The 16,893-nt window shown below is 46.0% G+C and overlaps 1 protein-coding gene across 3 annotated transcripts in view; it reads right to left on the minus strand.

Annotated features, from left to right (window-relative positions):
* Nucleotides 1–306: 306 nt before the first annotated feature.
* The window catches only part of UBE2G2 (ubiquitin conjugating enzyme E2 G2), a 32,207-nt gene continuing 15,620 nt past the window's right edge, over nt 307–16,893 (minus strand). For all 3 annotated transcript variants that reach the window (XM_058523268.1, XM_058523270.1, XM_058523269.1), the window contains 3 exons: nt 8,617–8,735; nt 4,940–5,080; nt 307–2,172 (listed from right to left, as the gene is read on the minus strand). In XM_058523268.1, the coding sequence (XP_058379251.1) occupies nt 2,060–2,172; nt 4,940–5,080; nt 8,617–8,735 (373 nt within the window). In that variant the 3' untranslated portion in view covers nt 307–2,059. The remainder of the gene's footprint in view (nt 2,173–4,939; nt 5,081–8,616; nt 8,736–16,893) is intronic.

The raw sequence follows: 16,893 nt of genomic DNA on the forward strand, positions 1-16,893 counted from the left end.
ACCCAAGCTCACAGTCCTCCTGAATGCTGTCAGACCCCGACTTGGAAACCTGGGAGTTCCAGAGGAGAGAACACAGAGAATGGAGGAAGGGAAATAAGAAGAGAATGAAACTTTCCGAAGCTGACACGGGTCTCTGGAATAACGTGGCTCTCTCTTGGTTCCTCCGTGGGAATCCCGTGCCATGCACTCGGCCTGTGGGAGGGCACCTCTGCTGTGGGGCCTCTGTTGGGGTCCACAGTGGGCAACATGGCCTTGGGTTTCCATATGATTATGTAACAACACAACGAAGAAAAATATAGTGCAGAACAGGGGGAAAATATATAACTTTATTTTTAACATAGTAATTAAACTCCACCACAGAATAAGGACACCATGGGATTCCTTCTTTTTTTCCATTTAATAAATACAAATGAATAAAAATACTTTGTTTTGCAAAGAGACTGCCTGTTTTCCTTCTCCCCATCTCATGAAAGCCCCTGTGGCCACTGATGTGACTACAACGCCCACAGCTGTGTCCACGAACTACATCCACCCCCACAAACCACTTCTTTCCTCTCCATGGAGAGGACTAAGTCTCATTTAACCTGCCTGAAAATACTATTTAGGTAGAATACCTCTCCTTTCCCCATCCCCTTCCAAATATAAGTTCTTGTATTGAGTTTCAAATGTTAAATGATTCCCTTCCGAGAAGGAAAGAATCTGGTTTCCATAGAAGCCCAATATGGAGCCCTTCGACCAGCAGTTGTTAACACCAAGAAGTTACGTGTAAGGCTTCAGTAAAACAGACTGCTGTCCACCAGATCCATTATGAAAGGGAAGGAGAGGGTAATGTAAAGCAACATCTATTGTATGTCTTGTAGACTGTCCCTTATTTCAAAAATTGAAATCCCTACTTAAATTTAACCTGTTTGAAACAGGCCAAATATCTGATTCTGCATGCCACAGATCTGTTATTGCTTGTAATGGAGGCCCCGGCCTGTGCTGCTGCGCTGCCCTCGCTGGGATATCCAGACTGCATCAAAATCACAAGCCACAAGGAAGTGCTGTCCCCACCAAGGCTGGGGGCCCCGCACGCCACACCTCCACGAGCACCGGTCAAGTTCGGGGATAAGGCACACTCTGTGCTCTGCTCTAATGGCAGATGCCCTGCCGACCCCAAGCTGTGAAGAACAATCTTGTCCCAATCAAGGTCCTGGTGCAACCACATATACAAACCTTAGCACTTTCCAGTGTTTATACTGGAAAAGACAAACTCCAGTAGATCCAGTGGAAACTTGGACTAAAACTCTCAGTCTCGTATGTTGCTGCTCTAGCAATGCCCTAGTAACTAAGACATAAATGTAAATCTCTAATAAATATGATCAGGAAAATACCACCAGTCTTTATGACCAGTAGTAACTTTTCCATGTATGCCATTTTTTTTTCATTAATCCACCTTTGTAAAAAGTATTTATTTCCTGAAAGTTTTTCTAAGTGTGATAGCTTGTAATACATAACAAATGAAAAAGATGTAACTAGATTATAAGAAAAATATCTGCTTGTAAAATATAAAGTACTGGGACAGAGTTACATACTCCTCACAGGCACCCGGGAAGCAGAGGGCCCAGAGACGCTGGGCCCCGCCCTTTGCTTTGCCTCAAGCCCCATTTCTCCAGAAGAAACATTACTGGGTCTAGTCCCCTGGAATCTGGCACATACCCCCTCAGCACTCCGGGAGGGAAGGGAAGTCACTGACTGTTGGGTTCGTAGGCGCTTCATCTGGGAGAGGTAGTGGTGACAGCCTGGACGATCTACCTGAACTGCCGAGCCAGGAACACTGTGAAACTGCATCCAGCTGTCATGATCCTACATAAATCACCATTTCAGAGGAGAAGCCTGTTTGGGGTGGGAAAGGTGGAAAAAAAATAGATGCTGTGGTTCTGCAAGCTTGCCTTTTTTGGTACTAGCACAGAGTGCCAATGTCACTAAGTGTTCCAGAGAAGAAACACTGGAAACTGCTTGGTGGCGTGTGTTGGCACGCACGCGTGGGGCACACGTCTGTGCTCGCGTGGGCGAGGCCTTAGAGCCCCAGAGACTTCTGTACGATCTGCTTGGCGATCTTGTAAAACTGCTCCCGGTCATCTCGCCACATCTTGGAAGCATCCACGTTCGCTCCACTTTCATCATTGGGCTCTGGAAGAGAACGGAGACATTCCCCACATGAAAGAGACTCTGAAAAATAAGGACTTGGCCAGATGTTCCATTTCATTTAAAAACATTGATGGGTCTTCCCACAGATGTATCGCAGAACAAACACGAGCCTCCCCACCTGAGGGAGGGAGACTGAGAAGCGGTGTGAGGAAGATCCACTCTCATAACCCTGCCTTCTGAGTGTCTGAAAGTGCCCGCACCAGTCATCTCTGTCTCACTCTAGAAACACTAAGACAACCTACACACGACCTGCAACCTCACCCCGGACAGCAGCCACAGGCCACCCACCTGCCTGCTTATGCCCCCTTAGGAGGTGGCTCAGTGGAGACCACTTCTCCCCCTTACAGCCCTACCAGAGGACAAGGCAAGGAAGACGCGGCCCCACCATGGACATTTGGCCCCCACGGACAGTCCATGCGCTTGGCCAGCTGGGGCCAGCAGTTGCTCCAGAACTGGAATCAGGAAACACACCGAGAGGCAGCCAGGGCCTGCCGGGAAGGGGCGGGAGAACTGGAAGTTAGGGAGCGCTGAGCAGCAGGCGTGAGCCAGCGCAGCCACGCAAGGGGTCAGAACGCTGTGAAGTGACTGGACCAGAGTAGAAAGGGCAGCCAAGAGGCCGACACGCAGTGGGCAGTCCCGACCCCATGGTGGCCCCAGGCTGCTCCCTCACACTCCAGCCTTGCTTCCCAACACTGCCACAGTGTCTGTTTCTCCAACCAAAACCTTTTCCCCTTCCTCCTTTCTTACTAGGTTCGATGTGCGAGGCCTCCTGCTGGACTCTGGGTAGGCTGAGGGCACAGTGATGTGGCCCCTCAGAGGGGTACCGTCTAGCAGGCTGACAGAACTTACACACGCACAAATGCCTCATTTCAAACTAGTGCTACGAAGGGAGAATCAGACAGCAAGAGGCAGAATGACCAGGGGTCCTGCAGGCCCCTCGGAGGATGTGGCACTTAGGGGACCCCTGCCTGGGCCTGACGGTGGGGGGCACACAAGCATGGACAGAGCCAGCCCTGCTCCCACCCAGCACCTCCGACAGCAGAAGCCCCCACTGCCCAGACGGCTTGCAGAGGGCCGGAGGGCAGCAGCCCCTGGAGCAGGTCAGGCCAGGGGCATGGCTGAGCGGGGCAGCAGGCCAGGCAGGAGGGGAGAGGCACGACCGGCCGAGCTGGGTGTGGTGATGGAGCCAGAAAAGCAGCTCAGACCAGAGGACGTGTATTGAGAGGAGTGTGTAAGGAATACAATGAAACCCGAAAAAAAGAAGAATTTATAGCAAAACTGTTTATAATGGTAGAATTTATAGCTGCCATCTGAAGACAGCCAAATCACCGCCTCTCTGCCATCTTCCAATGCCCCTCACCCGATTCCTTCCACTCAGGGTGTGAATGGAGAGTGGTGTCTCCACTGCTGTATATCGTATGGTTGACCATAATTAACCATGCTCTGGAGCCGAAATCCTGGACTCCACATTCCTCTGGACTCTGCCAGATCCCAAGTGGCCGCTCGAGGTCGGCCTCTTCCTTGGGGCCTCTCACAGCACTGTCAGCTCTCTCCTTTTGATGAGCCTCCATTTCTGTAGCACCTTTCTCTTGCTGGTTTTCTAGACCATTCCTCCTACATTCCTCTGAGGACTCCTTCCCTTCCACAGCCCTTTCTACATCATCCCTTTGTCCCACTCGTCGTCACCTACTGTCTTATCCAGAGATGACCCCACACCCTCCACCACCGGCCCTCAGCTGAGGGCCTCCCAGACAGCCCCCGAGGGTGGACACTCACACCCCAAGCTCTTCTCTTCCCCAAATCCTGCTCCCTCTGGATTCCCGTCCCCAAAGACAGCACCCTGCTACCCACGCACTAGGTCAGAAACACAGGAGCCACCCTGCACGCCAGTGAGCCTGAGCCTCCCCAACCCAGCCCTTCCTCTTGGTCCCAGGACCCTCCCTGTCCTGCTTCAAGCCCTGATCTTTCCTCTCAGGCCATGTAAATCCCAGACCAACAGCTCTCTGTTTCTCCTCCATTCCGGCACACTGCCGGAAGGACGACCTTTCTAAGGCACAGCATGAATATCTAACATCCCCGTGGAGGGTCAGGCTCCGACCGAGCATACTTCCCCAGGGCTCCCCCACCCCCAGCTGGGCTCCAGCCATAACAAGTCCAGGAAGGGCCCCCACGAGGGTTAGCCGCCTCATCCCAAATGCCTTTCCCTCCCACTCACCTCGTTAACTCTGAGATATTCTCACCTCAGCCCAGCAAGTCCCATTTCTGGAACTGGCCTGAGAGCCCGTGTGTATCTTAATCTCACGATTTATCACAGTAACCACTGGTGGATTTGGAAAGTTCCCTTAGGATGTGGGGTCTTAAAGTCAGAGTCTATGTCACACTGAGCTTTACACCCCAGAATAGTGTCTGCAATACAGTAGGTCCCCACAAATGCCTACGAATGAATGAAATGCCCAAGGATCAGAGCATGGTTAATTATGGTCAACAATACAATATACACGACACGAGACCATCTTTAAATTCATAATTATACAAAGTATGCTTACACTTAGAAAAGTGTACACAAATAGCATTAAATGGAAAAGCAGAAAACAGTAGACATAAACTAATCCCTAACGAATAGAAGCGAACTGTAAGGATTAAGTGAGGAAAGAAAAGCAGCCCCTGTGCCGTCTGATTTTCAGCAGTGCTTTCTTCTATCAGAGGTTAGCTCCCAGCACCATGGGAGCCCGGGGCAGTGGAGCATTACCTGCCAGCATGCTAACCACCGACAGGAGGATCTTCTCCACGCTCTGCACCGGGCTCCACCTCTCGGCGCTGCTCTCGTAGCCCATGGGGTCATCACCCGGAGCATGAAGGATGGAAATGCAGACTCTTCCGTCAGGGTAGACTGTGGGGGACAGAACACAGCACGTGAGCCGAGAGAACAGGCTGGGGTGACCCACGTGGCATTTTGTCAGGCCCCACTGAGAAAAGGGGACAAGTGGTGCAGACACAGAGAGCGAGCTGTCTGCACAGCTGGAGCATAACCTGAGGCCCGAGTGTCATGCTCACGTCCACTCAGTCCCGGCGGGCTGTGTGGGCCTCTCAAGGCGCTGCTCACACTGATGGCTCTGGGCTGGTCTGTCAGTTCCCATCAGTCATGGGACAATTCCACCCTCATACGGATTGTTTCAAGTATTATATCCAAAAGGATTAAATGAAGGTTATCAGGCCGTCAAATATTTCACCAAAATATCTCATATAATTGGGATCATTCACAATACTCTTCAGAGTTAGTTTCTTAGCTACTCCCAATTTTACCGTTAAATCCCTGAAGAGGACTGTGTAAAATACATGTTCACATAGCTAGGACAACAGCAACTGGAATTATCTAAATATCCAGAAAAAGACAGGCACTGTGATTTCTCTTGGTAACTATTCTAATGGAAAAATGATCGTCTGTACTCTCTAGAAATCAGCTGTGTCTAAATCTAATCCATCTCCCATCAAATAGCATCATTAACAAGATACCCAAGGTCTGATGAGAGAAAAAGGAATTTTCAATTCACAGTATATAATCGGTCCTATCAAGAAAGTTAAAAGCATCGGTTATTTTTCTTCTACACACATTTGGGGAAATTCTCAGATGGTTCAGTACATACTGAGATACACAGGAATCCATTTGGATAGACTCACTTGTAAAATTATAATGCTATTAAGTTATAATAATAAAAATAGACAATTTAAAATAAATTTACTTAATTTACCTTCACCCATGAGCTCAGAATTTCATGAAAATTTAGAAACATGAGTAGTAGTTCTCATTTACCTCCCAATAGCCTTTCTTTTATACCTGGTCCCTCATTTTTGCCATCCATCCCTTCTAGTGGTTTCTGCTCTTTGGCTATCCAGAAACTAGCACAAATTCTCGCTGAAGGGAAGAGTTGAGGACACTACGTGCATATCTGTCGTGGACATCAAGACGTCCATCTACAGCACACATACGTGTGGTGACACTGCACACCACAGAAACATCAGAAAGCAGACGTGTCCCTGCCACCCCCCCTCACCGAGCCCCACCAGCTTTGCTTCCTAAAGCTCCCTTGAATCCCTCCACATCCACATCTCATTGTCAGCAAGGCCACATTCCGTTCCAAGCTGCTGGCCTCTCTCCCCTGGATCACACAGCAGTGTCCTACCAGCTCCCTCCCATCTGCACTCTACACTATACCACAGTGACCCTCCAAAGACCATGCTGGTCAAACTAGTCCCACACACTCAGAAGCCTTCAGTGCATCCCCACTGCTCCTAGGACAAACATCAGAATCCTTCAGATGGACCCAAAGGCCTGAACTGGCTTGGCCCCTACCGTCCTGTCCCCCTCCCTCCTCACAAAGGGCCTCTGCACACACTGGACCCCTGCCAGCCCCCAGAGTGCGGGGAGCTCCCACTGCTCTCCCTGCAGGCGGCCAGCTCCACTACCACCTCTGCAGGGTGCTCTCCTGACCTCCCTGTGTGACTGACTTTACAGTTATCTGCGTGGTTCTCCCAGCAGCGTCCATCCCTGCCCGCAGACTGGGCACTCCAGATGGTCAAGCCCCTTCCTTTTATTATTTGCTCACCACTGTATCCCAGCAACTCGCAGTAAATGTGTTGAATTATTTTTTAAAAGTGTTTATGGACTGACCAATTTTTACGATATTGGTAGACCAATCCAACAGTTCTCAAAAATAATTTCTATGAAATAAAAATAGCACATATCCACTTACAGTAAGGCCAAATTTAAAAACTATTTGTATTAATTATCTGAACAATAAAAATAATATTATCTGACTACTGTTAGTACATATTCACATAATTTAATCAGTTTATTGATCATATTTGCCTCTTTAACTCCATGTCACAGGCACTGTGCTAAAGAATGTATTTATCTTCAATATAATCTTATTTTTACTTTTTTAATTACCCACAATCCTCTTTATAGTTGTATTTTATGGTTAATCAACTTGAAATTGTTGGCCTCTTCAATCAACTCTACCAACCATAATATATTTTTTAACTTTTTATTACGGAAAATTGCGACAGACACCAAAGTAGGCAGCAGTGTGATGAATGCCATACGCACACATCACCCGGCCTCAACAAGTGCCAGCTCATGGCCAAGCTTCTGGAAAGGATGAATGTTTCCGAGCTCCTACCAGGCGCATGGAGTTGAATTAATGCTGAGATAAGAAAAAAGTACAAAACAGTCTCTCTGAGGAGGAAGTTAATTATCTACACGTAACAACATGTGAACAACAAGTTCCAGATGAGGGTTTGGGCGGCAAGTCCAACAGGAGAGTGTAGCCCACCAGATGGGCAGTCCTGAAACCCTTTGTGGGGACAGAGGAGCCTGGCTATGCTGGGGGGCACGGGCTGGGGGAGGGTGTGCCACGTGGGTTCATTTGTAAACCAAGAGAGAAGTCAAAGGCTCAGAAAATTCTATAAATTTTCTCACGGACTAAATTAGCTTTTAGCTATTGGATACACAGAAAAGTACAGGAGAAGGAATTGGTCTCAAATAAGTAAATTATTTAATTTCTACAAAATAGTGTATCTTACTTGCTTTTCTTCTCCACAACTATTAAGATCATAATTATTAGCGGCAATAATCATTTATAAAAAGGACACTATTCTAAATATGATCACTGAAAATACAACGTTTCCTTATTAATTCTCTTATCTATAATCCCCACCTATAAAAGGAAGAAGTAAAAACTACAGCCATTCAGGAATTAGGATTCCTGCCACTGAACACTTTTTTTTTACTAAAGTATAGTAAATTTATTTAAATGACCTTAGTTCTCTCTTTTTAAAAGTAATACCTGTTTTTAGAAAAAAAATTTATAAAAAGAAAAAAGCGATCCCACCACTGAAAGAGAATCACTTTTAACATTTTTCTGCTACATTTCCAGTTATAATACATTTACATGTGAATTTTTTTCAAAAAATTAAATTATAACAGGCCTACTGCTTTTCTCATTCCATATAGCACAAATATCATTCCATATCATTAAATATTACTCTAGATTATTTAAAATATCTATATAATATTCCAACATATGAATTAGTAACTTATTTAACTAATTCTCTGTTGTTGAAAACACAGGTTGCGTTCAATTTTTTCCACTGTTAAATAAACACTGTGACAAAGACTAGCGTGACCCACTCTGAGGGCACATCCACGCTTGATCCTCGGAACAAGCCCACTAAATGAAGGACAGCGGGACAAACGGCATCTGGGTTTAGGTCCGCATTTTCTTTTATCTGCACTCATGACGTCAATCCCACCACGACTGACTTGCTGAAGTTCTAACGGTCTACGTCACTGGCATGACCTTTCACGTGATTCTACACCTCTGTGCCTCTCCTGGCTCCATAAGAACTACTCCCAAAAGCACTTACTGTTGGGATGAAACATCTCACAGGTAAATCTCATCTTCGGGGGACTTAACGGGTAATCAAGTGGGAAACTCAGGACGGCAGGAAAAACACCAAACTCAAAGCAGGTGTCCTCTGGGCCCCTGGAAGACACAAAGGACAGACAGAGCTTCAGGGTAGACGTTTCAGTGTCTACACACTTTAGAATATCTCATTGTCCGGTTCCAATCTGGTTTAAATCTTAGGTACAAGCACCAAGACTGAATTACAGGCACAGTTTCTACATCAATAACGGTACGACTGGGCAGCAGAACCTCTCTAGAATAATGGGATCAGAGAAAAGAACTAATGCCAACATTGCAAGATCCAGGGGATTTTGTTTTTCTGTGTATGTTGTACTATTACATTTGAGGATAAAAATATAAATTACGGCAGATGTTAGAGCAAGATTCTATTGTAGTAAATAAACGAAGGGTTAAGAGTTATTTCAAAGGCTATTTTTTTTTTTTTAAAGATTTTTTATTTATTCATTTTTTTCCCCCCAAAGCCCCAGTAGATAGTTGTATGTCATAGGTTCACATCCTTCTAGTTGCTGTACGTGGGACTCGGCCTCGGGTTGGACGGAGAAGTGGTGCCTTGGGGCATGCCCGGGATGCGAACCCGGGCCGCCAGCATCAGAGCGCGCGCACTTAACCGCTAAGCCACGGAGCCAGCCCCTCAAAGGCTATTTTTAATTTTTAAATGTGCCTTACAAGTGATTTTTGTAACCTTTCAGAAACAGATAAAGAGCGATACACGTGATCACTGAACTCACTGCAGCAGGCCGGGCGTGCACACGTGTACCAGGGCTGTAAGCCCCGCCCCTCGGGCCTGAGCTCGGGGCCACAGCTCCGCACACGGTCACCTGAGCCTCACCGTCACTAGGCACGTGCATGTCTGTCTGCCTGAGCTTACATCCTCCTTGTGGAAAATAGCAGAAACGGACTCAACCATTTCAAAAGTCTGGTCAAATTTTAAAACTCTATATTTGATAAATTAACACTGTCTTGACCAACATACAAGACATGAATGCCAGCAGAAGAGGAAGAGAGCCACCCAGCTCACATCCTAACAGAGATGAACTCCTCCTCCCCTTCAAATTTCATTTATAAAACATGCATTAGAGTAGTTTTAAAAAATCTTAGACCATCTTCCCTATGGGAATTTTTACAAGAAAACAGAACTGCTGAATGACAGCTACAGACACTGAACAGCAGCAACTGCTTTGGGTACGACCCACCAATCCAATAAGTAAGCAAGTGAATCCTATCCTATTCATGAGAGCTGAGAGGAGCAGTCCCATTATAAACACCTCGTCTCCCTAGGCAACGACCTGTAACATATTAATTCTACAACACAATGCAGGGGACCATCACAGGCGGCGGAGACCTTGTTCACCACAGAAGCAGTTCAACACAGGAGACCTGCTGCCTTGCACAATGAATACAAGATGTGGCACAGGAAAAAAAATAATTAAAATATATTTATTCTAAAACAATCTTCATTTTTTTAAAATTATTTCTTAAAATTACAAATTTGTTTTAAAGCTTGATCAAAGTATTTTGATTCCATGAAATCAAAATATAGATTTGCAAATTCAGAAACAATATTTATATCCACAATTAAAGGATAAAGACAAAAAAAATTCCCAAAGAAACTGAACAGAGAGCTTGGTTTTCTTTGGTGACAACACTCAGGGCTTTCGACGGCACCACTGCAGCGGCCACCAGGATTGTGTCATAGGGACAGAGGGACAGACCACAGCAAAATGGTCAAAACGAGAACAAAGTGAAAAGGTGTATAGAGCCCAATTTTTTCAATTTAAGACACAAATCTTGATTCTGAAAACTGTGTCCTTGCTACCGCTTCGGAAAACAAGAGTGAATCGCTACTTTGTTTTGGAGGGGTGAGCGTCACTGTACCGCAGCACCCGGAAGCCTTCGAATGAAACCAGGACAGGGAACGCCACGTGAAGAAGAGGCAAGCACGGGGCTGGCTCCAGGGCTGCCGCTGGCCGGGGAGGCCGTCTGTCCCAGGGAAGGGGCTGCAGGCGGCACGGGAGCGAGCACCACCACCACCTGGCAGCTCGGGCCCTGCACTGCTCTTCCTGAAGGACACCCGCAAAGCCTCCCCCTCTGCACAGACCACAGGTGAGAGATTCACAATCATCCCCCACCTCTTCTCCAGTATAAATTTCAGCATTTCCAGCTCCAAGCAGACGATAAACGCCACTCCGTTAGCACTCCATGCGTCCTTCTGACGAAAGGTGCCAGGGAGCGCTGTTTTCATGTCACTGTTAAGCAAAGCTGGGAAGTCCAAGGATTAACTGACTTGACATCAAGTTGCTAAATCGGTTCAGTAGAGGAGTCAGGGGTAGAGCACAGTTCAAAGTGCTACCTCAGAAAGCTGGGCAGAGAAAACACCTTTAAAAGCAACATTGTTAATATGTCAGGAATGCTTGCCAGTGACTCTGTATTTCTGGCACCTTTGAATTAGAAGAGAAAAAAAGGTCTGGGTAGTGCTTCTGGAATAAGCCAAGTGGTATTTGCTCAATACTTTGATAAACAGTTCTTTGTTTCTCATAAGAGGGCTTTTTTTAATTAAAAAAAAAATCCACTGGGTCGTTTGTAGCCTCAGAAGCATGATCAAACATTTCCTAAAATGCTCCCACATCTTAAATATCAAAGCTATTTTCAAATGCTCTAGTTCGCTACCGGTTTGAAACTGGGTTTTTTTTTTCTTCCAGAATGCCCTGGTGCCTGGGACAAGTATGCAGGTGGGCCCATGGGTGCAGTGGCATGCCTGCTGACTTAATGGAAAATGCTATGGAGTAAATTCCTGAACCAAGACAGGGAGACACAATTAGTGTTACTTTTGGACAAGTTTTGTTGCCATAATCCAGGATGGCCTCACTTCTCTTTCACTAAAGAAGGCCTCATCTCAAAATCTTCAGGAAAAAACAGATGAAAGGTACAAGAAGAAGAAGAAGAAAGGAAACAAATTTTTCTGAGGCAAGTGTAAATTCGTCAAAGCCTGCAAATTATTTTCCATCTTACTGATTAAAATAATGGCCTAAATTATTTCCGAGCTCTGAGATAAGTCTTTTACGTGTCTTCTGAGACAAGTAAAGCCTAATAACCACGCTCCACTCTGTAAAGGAAATCACACTTCAAATAGTTCACTCTGCGTTACTGGCTTTAGGTGAGTCAGACGCTAAGGAGCAAATACTGAGAGCAACACTCGTGGTCTAAACCTGACCATTGATTAGCAACAGCCACTCCTCGAGAAGGACAACTGCCTAACTCACCCCCTCCCCCAGAGCTGCACCGCACCTGCGACTGCGCACCATCATGACCATCGGACACTTGCCGAGCCAATGAAAATGGAGAAATGCTTACTTACTCTTTCAACATTAAACTCCAGTGAAAAACTGTTCTCTTTGCTTTTCATATCTAAAACTGTGTCTAGATAACAAAAGAAGCCTACAGGCCTGCATACCGAAGGCAGCAGGGAGACCAGAGGGCTTTATCGTGGCACCTAGGCGTGTCTGGGTGTAAGTGAGCCACCTGCCTGCCAGGCATGTTCCAGGACCGCAGCCTGCACGGCACTGCAGCTGCAGCAGGTGTTGGAGAAGCTGACTGTTTTTTCCGCTGTCCTCTTTTTCAAGTTTGTCACAGCACGTGGACAAAATGTCTCAAACATACATATGACAAGGTTTTAAATAATGGAGATTGTAAACCCATTCATTAGCACTTAAACTTGAACTAGATTTCTAAGGGACGATGATTCCCCAGAAGTTATAAGGACCTGAAGCATAAAAAAGAAAGACGCACAACTTCATAAACACCTTCCACTTCTAGAGGAAGCCCCCTCCCCCACCAGCCCTCACGCTGCAGAACCCACACAGAGCATCCAGCAGGGCAGGCCGTGAGGGGTGCCTGGTGTCAGAGCAGGCACACTATCCCCTTTCCTGCAATCTCTGCTCCGAGGTTCAGCAAGCACTTCTTGCCAATTCCCCCGCCACACTGATGCAGGTGGGCTGCAGGCACAGCCCGCATGATGCAGCATTTTAGAAGCCCGGGGACACTAGCTCTGCCCTGCCCTGCTGTGCCTTTAATGCTCAAGTTACCGGGCTTCACCCCAAGCAAAGACTGAAGGAGCGCTTGCTGCTGAAGGTCATGGTGCCAGGCAGGGGGGAACTGCACAGAAATTGACCAGGGAAGGTTCCTGCTCACAGGACCTCACACCCTTGTAGGAAAGACTACACAGACTGTAGGCACTAGTGATCCAGGGAAAATCGCCCTCGAGGACCTTCCCTTGGGCACTTGGCGGTCTCAACCTGGACTACGTATTTACCACCCCACCTGGGCATAAGCCCTGCCTCAGCGCAGCGTCTCTGGGGATGACCCAGATATGCGTTTTGTTGCGTTTTTTCCTTCTGTTGTGTTCTAAGCACCTCAGGGGATTCTGAGATACAGAACCATGCTGAGAACTGTGCGGAGGAAGAGGACAGACGCCTTCCATTTCAGGACATCACGGTAGTAGCAAATACAGATTTTCTTCCATATAATTATTGTCATCATTAAATCTGTTCTAAAGGAGTCTACAGTCATGCTCTAATTTTTCTGCAATACAGTCATTTCTGAAAACATTAAATCAAATATATTTGAACTATATTTGAAGTGCACTAAAGTTCATCAATTACAAGAACTTTATAGTGAACTCTGACATAGACAATAACTTTTACAACATAAACTGACTTTATTTAACTAGAAAAATATATGCATGTTGGAAAATATTCAACTACATATAAGTACATAAAATAAAAAGCAAATGCGGGCCCGCCCCGTGGCTTAGCGGTTAAGTGCGTGCGCTCTGCTGCTGGCGGCCCAGGTTCGGATTCTGGGTGCATACCGACGCACCGCTTCTCCGGCCATGCTGAGGCCGCGTCCCACATACAGCAACTAGAAGGATGTGCAGCTATGACATACAACTATCTACTGGGGCTTTGGGGGAAAAAATAAATAAATAAATAAATAAAATTATTAAAAAAAAACAAAGAAGCAAATGCCTCCCTACCACCCCCACTCCCCTCCCTACCTCCCCAAGGTAACCACAGCTAAGTTCGGTTATTCTCCCAGGCTTTTTGTATATAAACTCACATACCTTCACCCACAAAATTGGATTGTTTTAAATTAAAAATATATTACGGTATTGCTGAGAGGAATTTTAAAAGACCTAAATAAATGGAGAGACATTCCAATCAAGATTGTTAAAATGGCAATATTCCTCAAATTGATCTAAAGACTTAATGCACTTCCTACCCAAATCCTAGCTAGCTTCTTTGCAGAAACTGACAAGTTGATCCCAAAATTCAGATGAAAATGCAAGGGACCAAGAATAGACAACAATCTTGAAAAAGGAAAACAAAATTGGGGGACTCACACTTCCCAATTTCAAAACTTATTATAAAGCTACAGAAATCAAGACTGTGTGGCACTGGTATAAGGACAGGCACAGATCAATGGAACAGAATTCGGAGTTCAAAAATAAACCCTTACATTTGTGGTCAACTGACTGTTGACCTGGTTTTTCCACTCCAGTGGGTTCAAGGCAGAAAGGATTTTCTTTTCAACAAATGGTGCTGGGACAACTGGACATCTACATGCAAAAGAATGAAGCTGGCCTCCTACCTACCTAATACCACACCCAAAAATTAACTCAAAATGGATCAAAATAAATGTAAGAGCTATAAATATAAAACTTAGAAAACATAAGAGAAAATCTTAGTAACCTTGGATGTATAACACCAAAAGCATGATCCATAAACGAAAAAAATTGCTAAAATGCACTGCATCAAAATTTAAAACTTTAAAGTTTCAAAAGACTCCATCAAGAAAAGAAAAGGAAAGCTGCAGACTGGGAGAAAATACTTGAAAATCATACATCTGATAAAGGACTCGTATCCAAAATTGGTAAAGAACTCTCACAACTCAACAATAAGAAGACCTCCCAATTAAAAAATGGGCAAAAGTTCTGAAGTTCACCAAAGAAGATATATGAATGGCCAACAAGCCACGAAAAGACACTCAACACCGTTAGTCCTTAGGGCAACGAAGATCAAATCCACAATGAGATACCACCTCCCACCCACTAGGAGAGCTGCAATCAGGCACCACCCTGCGTGGGTGAAGAAGTGGGGAAACGAAAACCCTCAGGCACTGCTGGGGGGATGTGAGACGGTGAACAGTCTGGCAGTTTCTTAAATTGTTGAACATTTTTTTCAACAATTTACTCCATACTCCAGCAACTCCACTCCTATTCTAGCCAAGAGAAAAGAAAACGTGTCCACACAGACCGGTGTGTCAAATGTTCGCAGCTGCACTATTCACAACAGCCAAAAAGTGGGAACACTTAAATGTCCATCAACTGGGGAGTGGATAAACCAGCTATGGTCCATCCAGCAAGTGGACTACTACTCAGCCATAAAAGAAGGAACTACTGACACGTGCTGCAACATCGCAGCAGGAGGAGGAGTCGCAAACGCATTACGTTGAGTGAAAGAAGCCAGACACAAAGATGAGATACTTTATGATCCATTTGTAGGAAAAGTCCAGAAAAGGCAAATCTGTGGAGTGAGAAAGTAGATCAGAGGCTGCCTATGGCTGAGGGTGGGGTGGGGACTGACTGCAAATAGGCATGAGGACCTTTTTGGAAATGTTCTAAAACTGGATTGTGGTGATGGTTGCAAAACTTTATAAATTTACTAAAAATCATTGACTTGTACACTTAATACAGGTAAAATGTATGGTATGTAAATTACATCTCAATAAAGCTGGTAAAAGTTTTTACGTTGGGGGGAAACATCTCATGCCACACCAGGGTTTCTCGACCTCGGCACCACTGACATCTCGGGCTGGAGAGCTCTGTGCTGTTTGTGAGGGGCTGTGCTGTGCACGTGGGGGGTCCAGCAGTCTCCCACTAGATGCCAGTAGTAGAGCTCCCTCCACTCCCCAGTTGTGACAACCAAAAATGTCTCCAGACCCTGCCAAATGTCCCGTGGGGGGCAAGATCATCCCCGGCTGACAACACTGATCTACACCTCATGTTCCCTAATTCGCTTTTTCCACTCAGTAACACATTGTGGACATCTTTCTACAGCAGTACGTAGATTCTGCCAGAACCTTTTTAGTGCTACACGGCATTCCACTGTATGGATGTTCCATAACCTACATTGAACAGTGACTACATTGAACAGTGACATTCTTTTTTTTTTATTACTGCAGTGAATATTGCAATAAACTTCCTCATATAGAGATCTTCATAACACTTCTGTTAAAAAAATCCCTGGGGTTGAGACTGTTGGGTCAGAGAACACACAATATAAACTATAAACCTCTATTTTAATATCTCAGGTTTAGTTTAGCTGGCACAGTACTGACAAGAGACGCTCTGCAACAGCGTTCTGTAAATGAGAAAGCCTGATAATAAAGGGTGGCTGCTGTAACCATGACTTTCGCACCTGGCGTAGGCCAAGCACAGTCCTCAGAGAAGCGACAGCCTAGGAATCCTTGCATCTGTGGCTGTAAACCAGCTCGGACTCAAACGCGCCGGCAGTGACATGAGGATGGAGTCGGCCAAGGGTCCCCAACCACTTGGGAAGGGAAAGGTCCTTTCGCTGGACAGGACCAGCGCCCCCTGGTCTGCAGAGGGGACAGCAGCTAGGCCATGGACCAGGCACGGAGGTCACCAATGCTAGCTGCTTTCAGAATGCTGGGATAGGACCAAAATGGGGCAGCAAGATTCCCAAGGGATTCCACGCCTTTTCTAGCCACTGAGGATAAACAGCTGTCCTGCACCACGGGGCTCTCTCTGTCCTACAGAAGGGCTCCAATGGAAGAGTGTGGCCAACCCTCACAGTAAAGGACCTCAGACAGCCCCCACAGCACAGCCAAGAGCCAACGAGGTCACAGAGACCAGAGCTCCGGAGCTGGAAGAGGCGGAACGTGAAGCCACTTGTCTAAAAGGATGCTGAACCTCTTTGTTTTGATGGAATAAGTGAGGGTCAGAGAGACAGTGACTGCCTGAGACCCTGAGCCACGCCACCATATGCAGCGCTGGGGGACCCACATCCCATAGTTCAGCCCGAAGCTCTGCCCTTTTCTATTGGGCCACATGCCTGAACTCCACCATAAGCTCAGCTGGGAGTCATTTTCTACTTTTAATTAGAGAATAAGCCATGGCAATTTTATTATTTAGCTC

Source organism: Diceros bicornis, chromosome 27 (assembly GCF_020826845.1).
Source record: "Diceros bicornis minor isolate mBicDic1 chromosome 27, mDicBic1.mat.cur, whole genome shotgun sequence".
Lineage (NCBI taxonomy): Eukaryota > Metazoa > Chordata > Mammalia > Perissodactyla > Rhinocerotidae > Diceros > Diceros bicornis.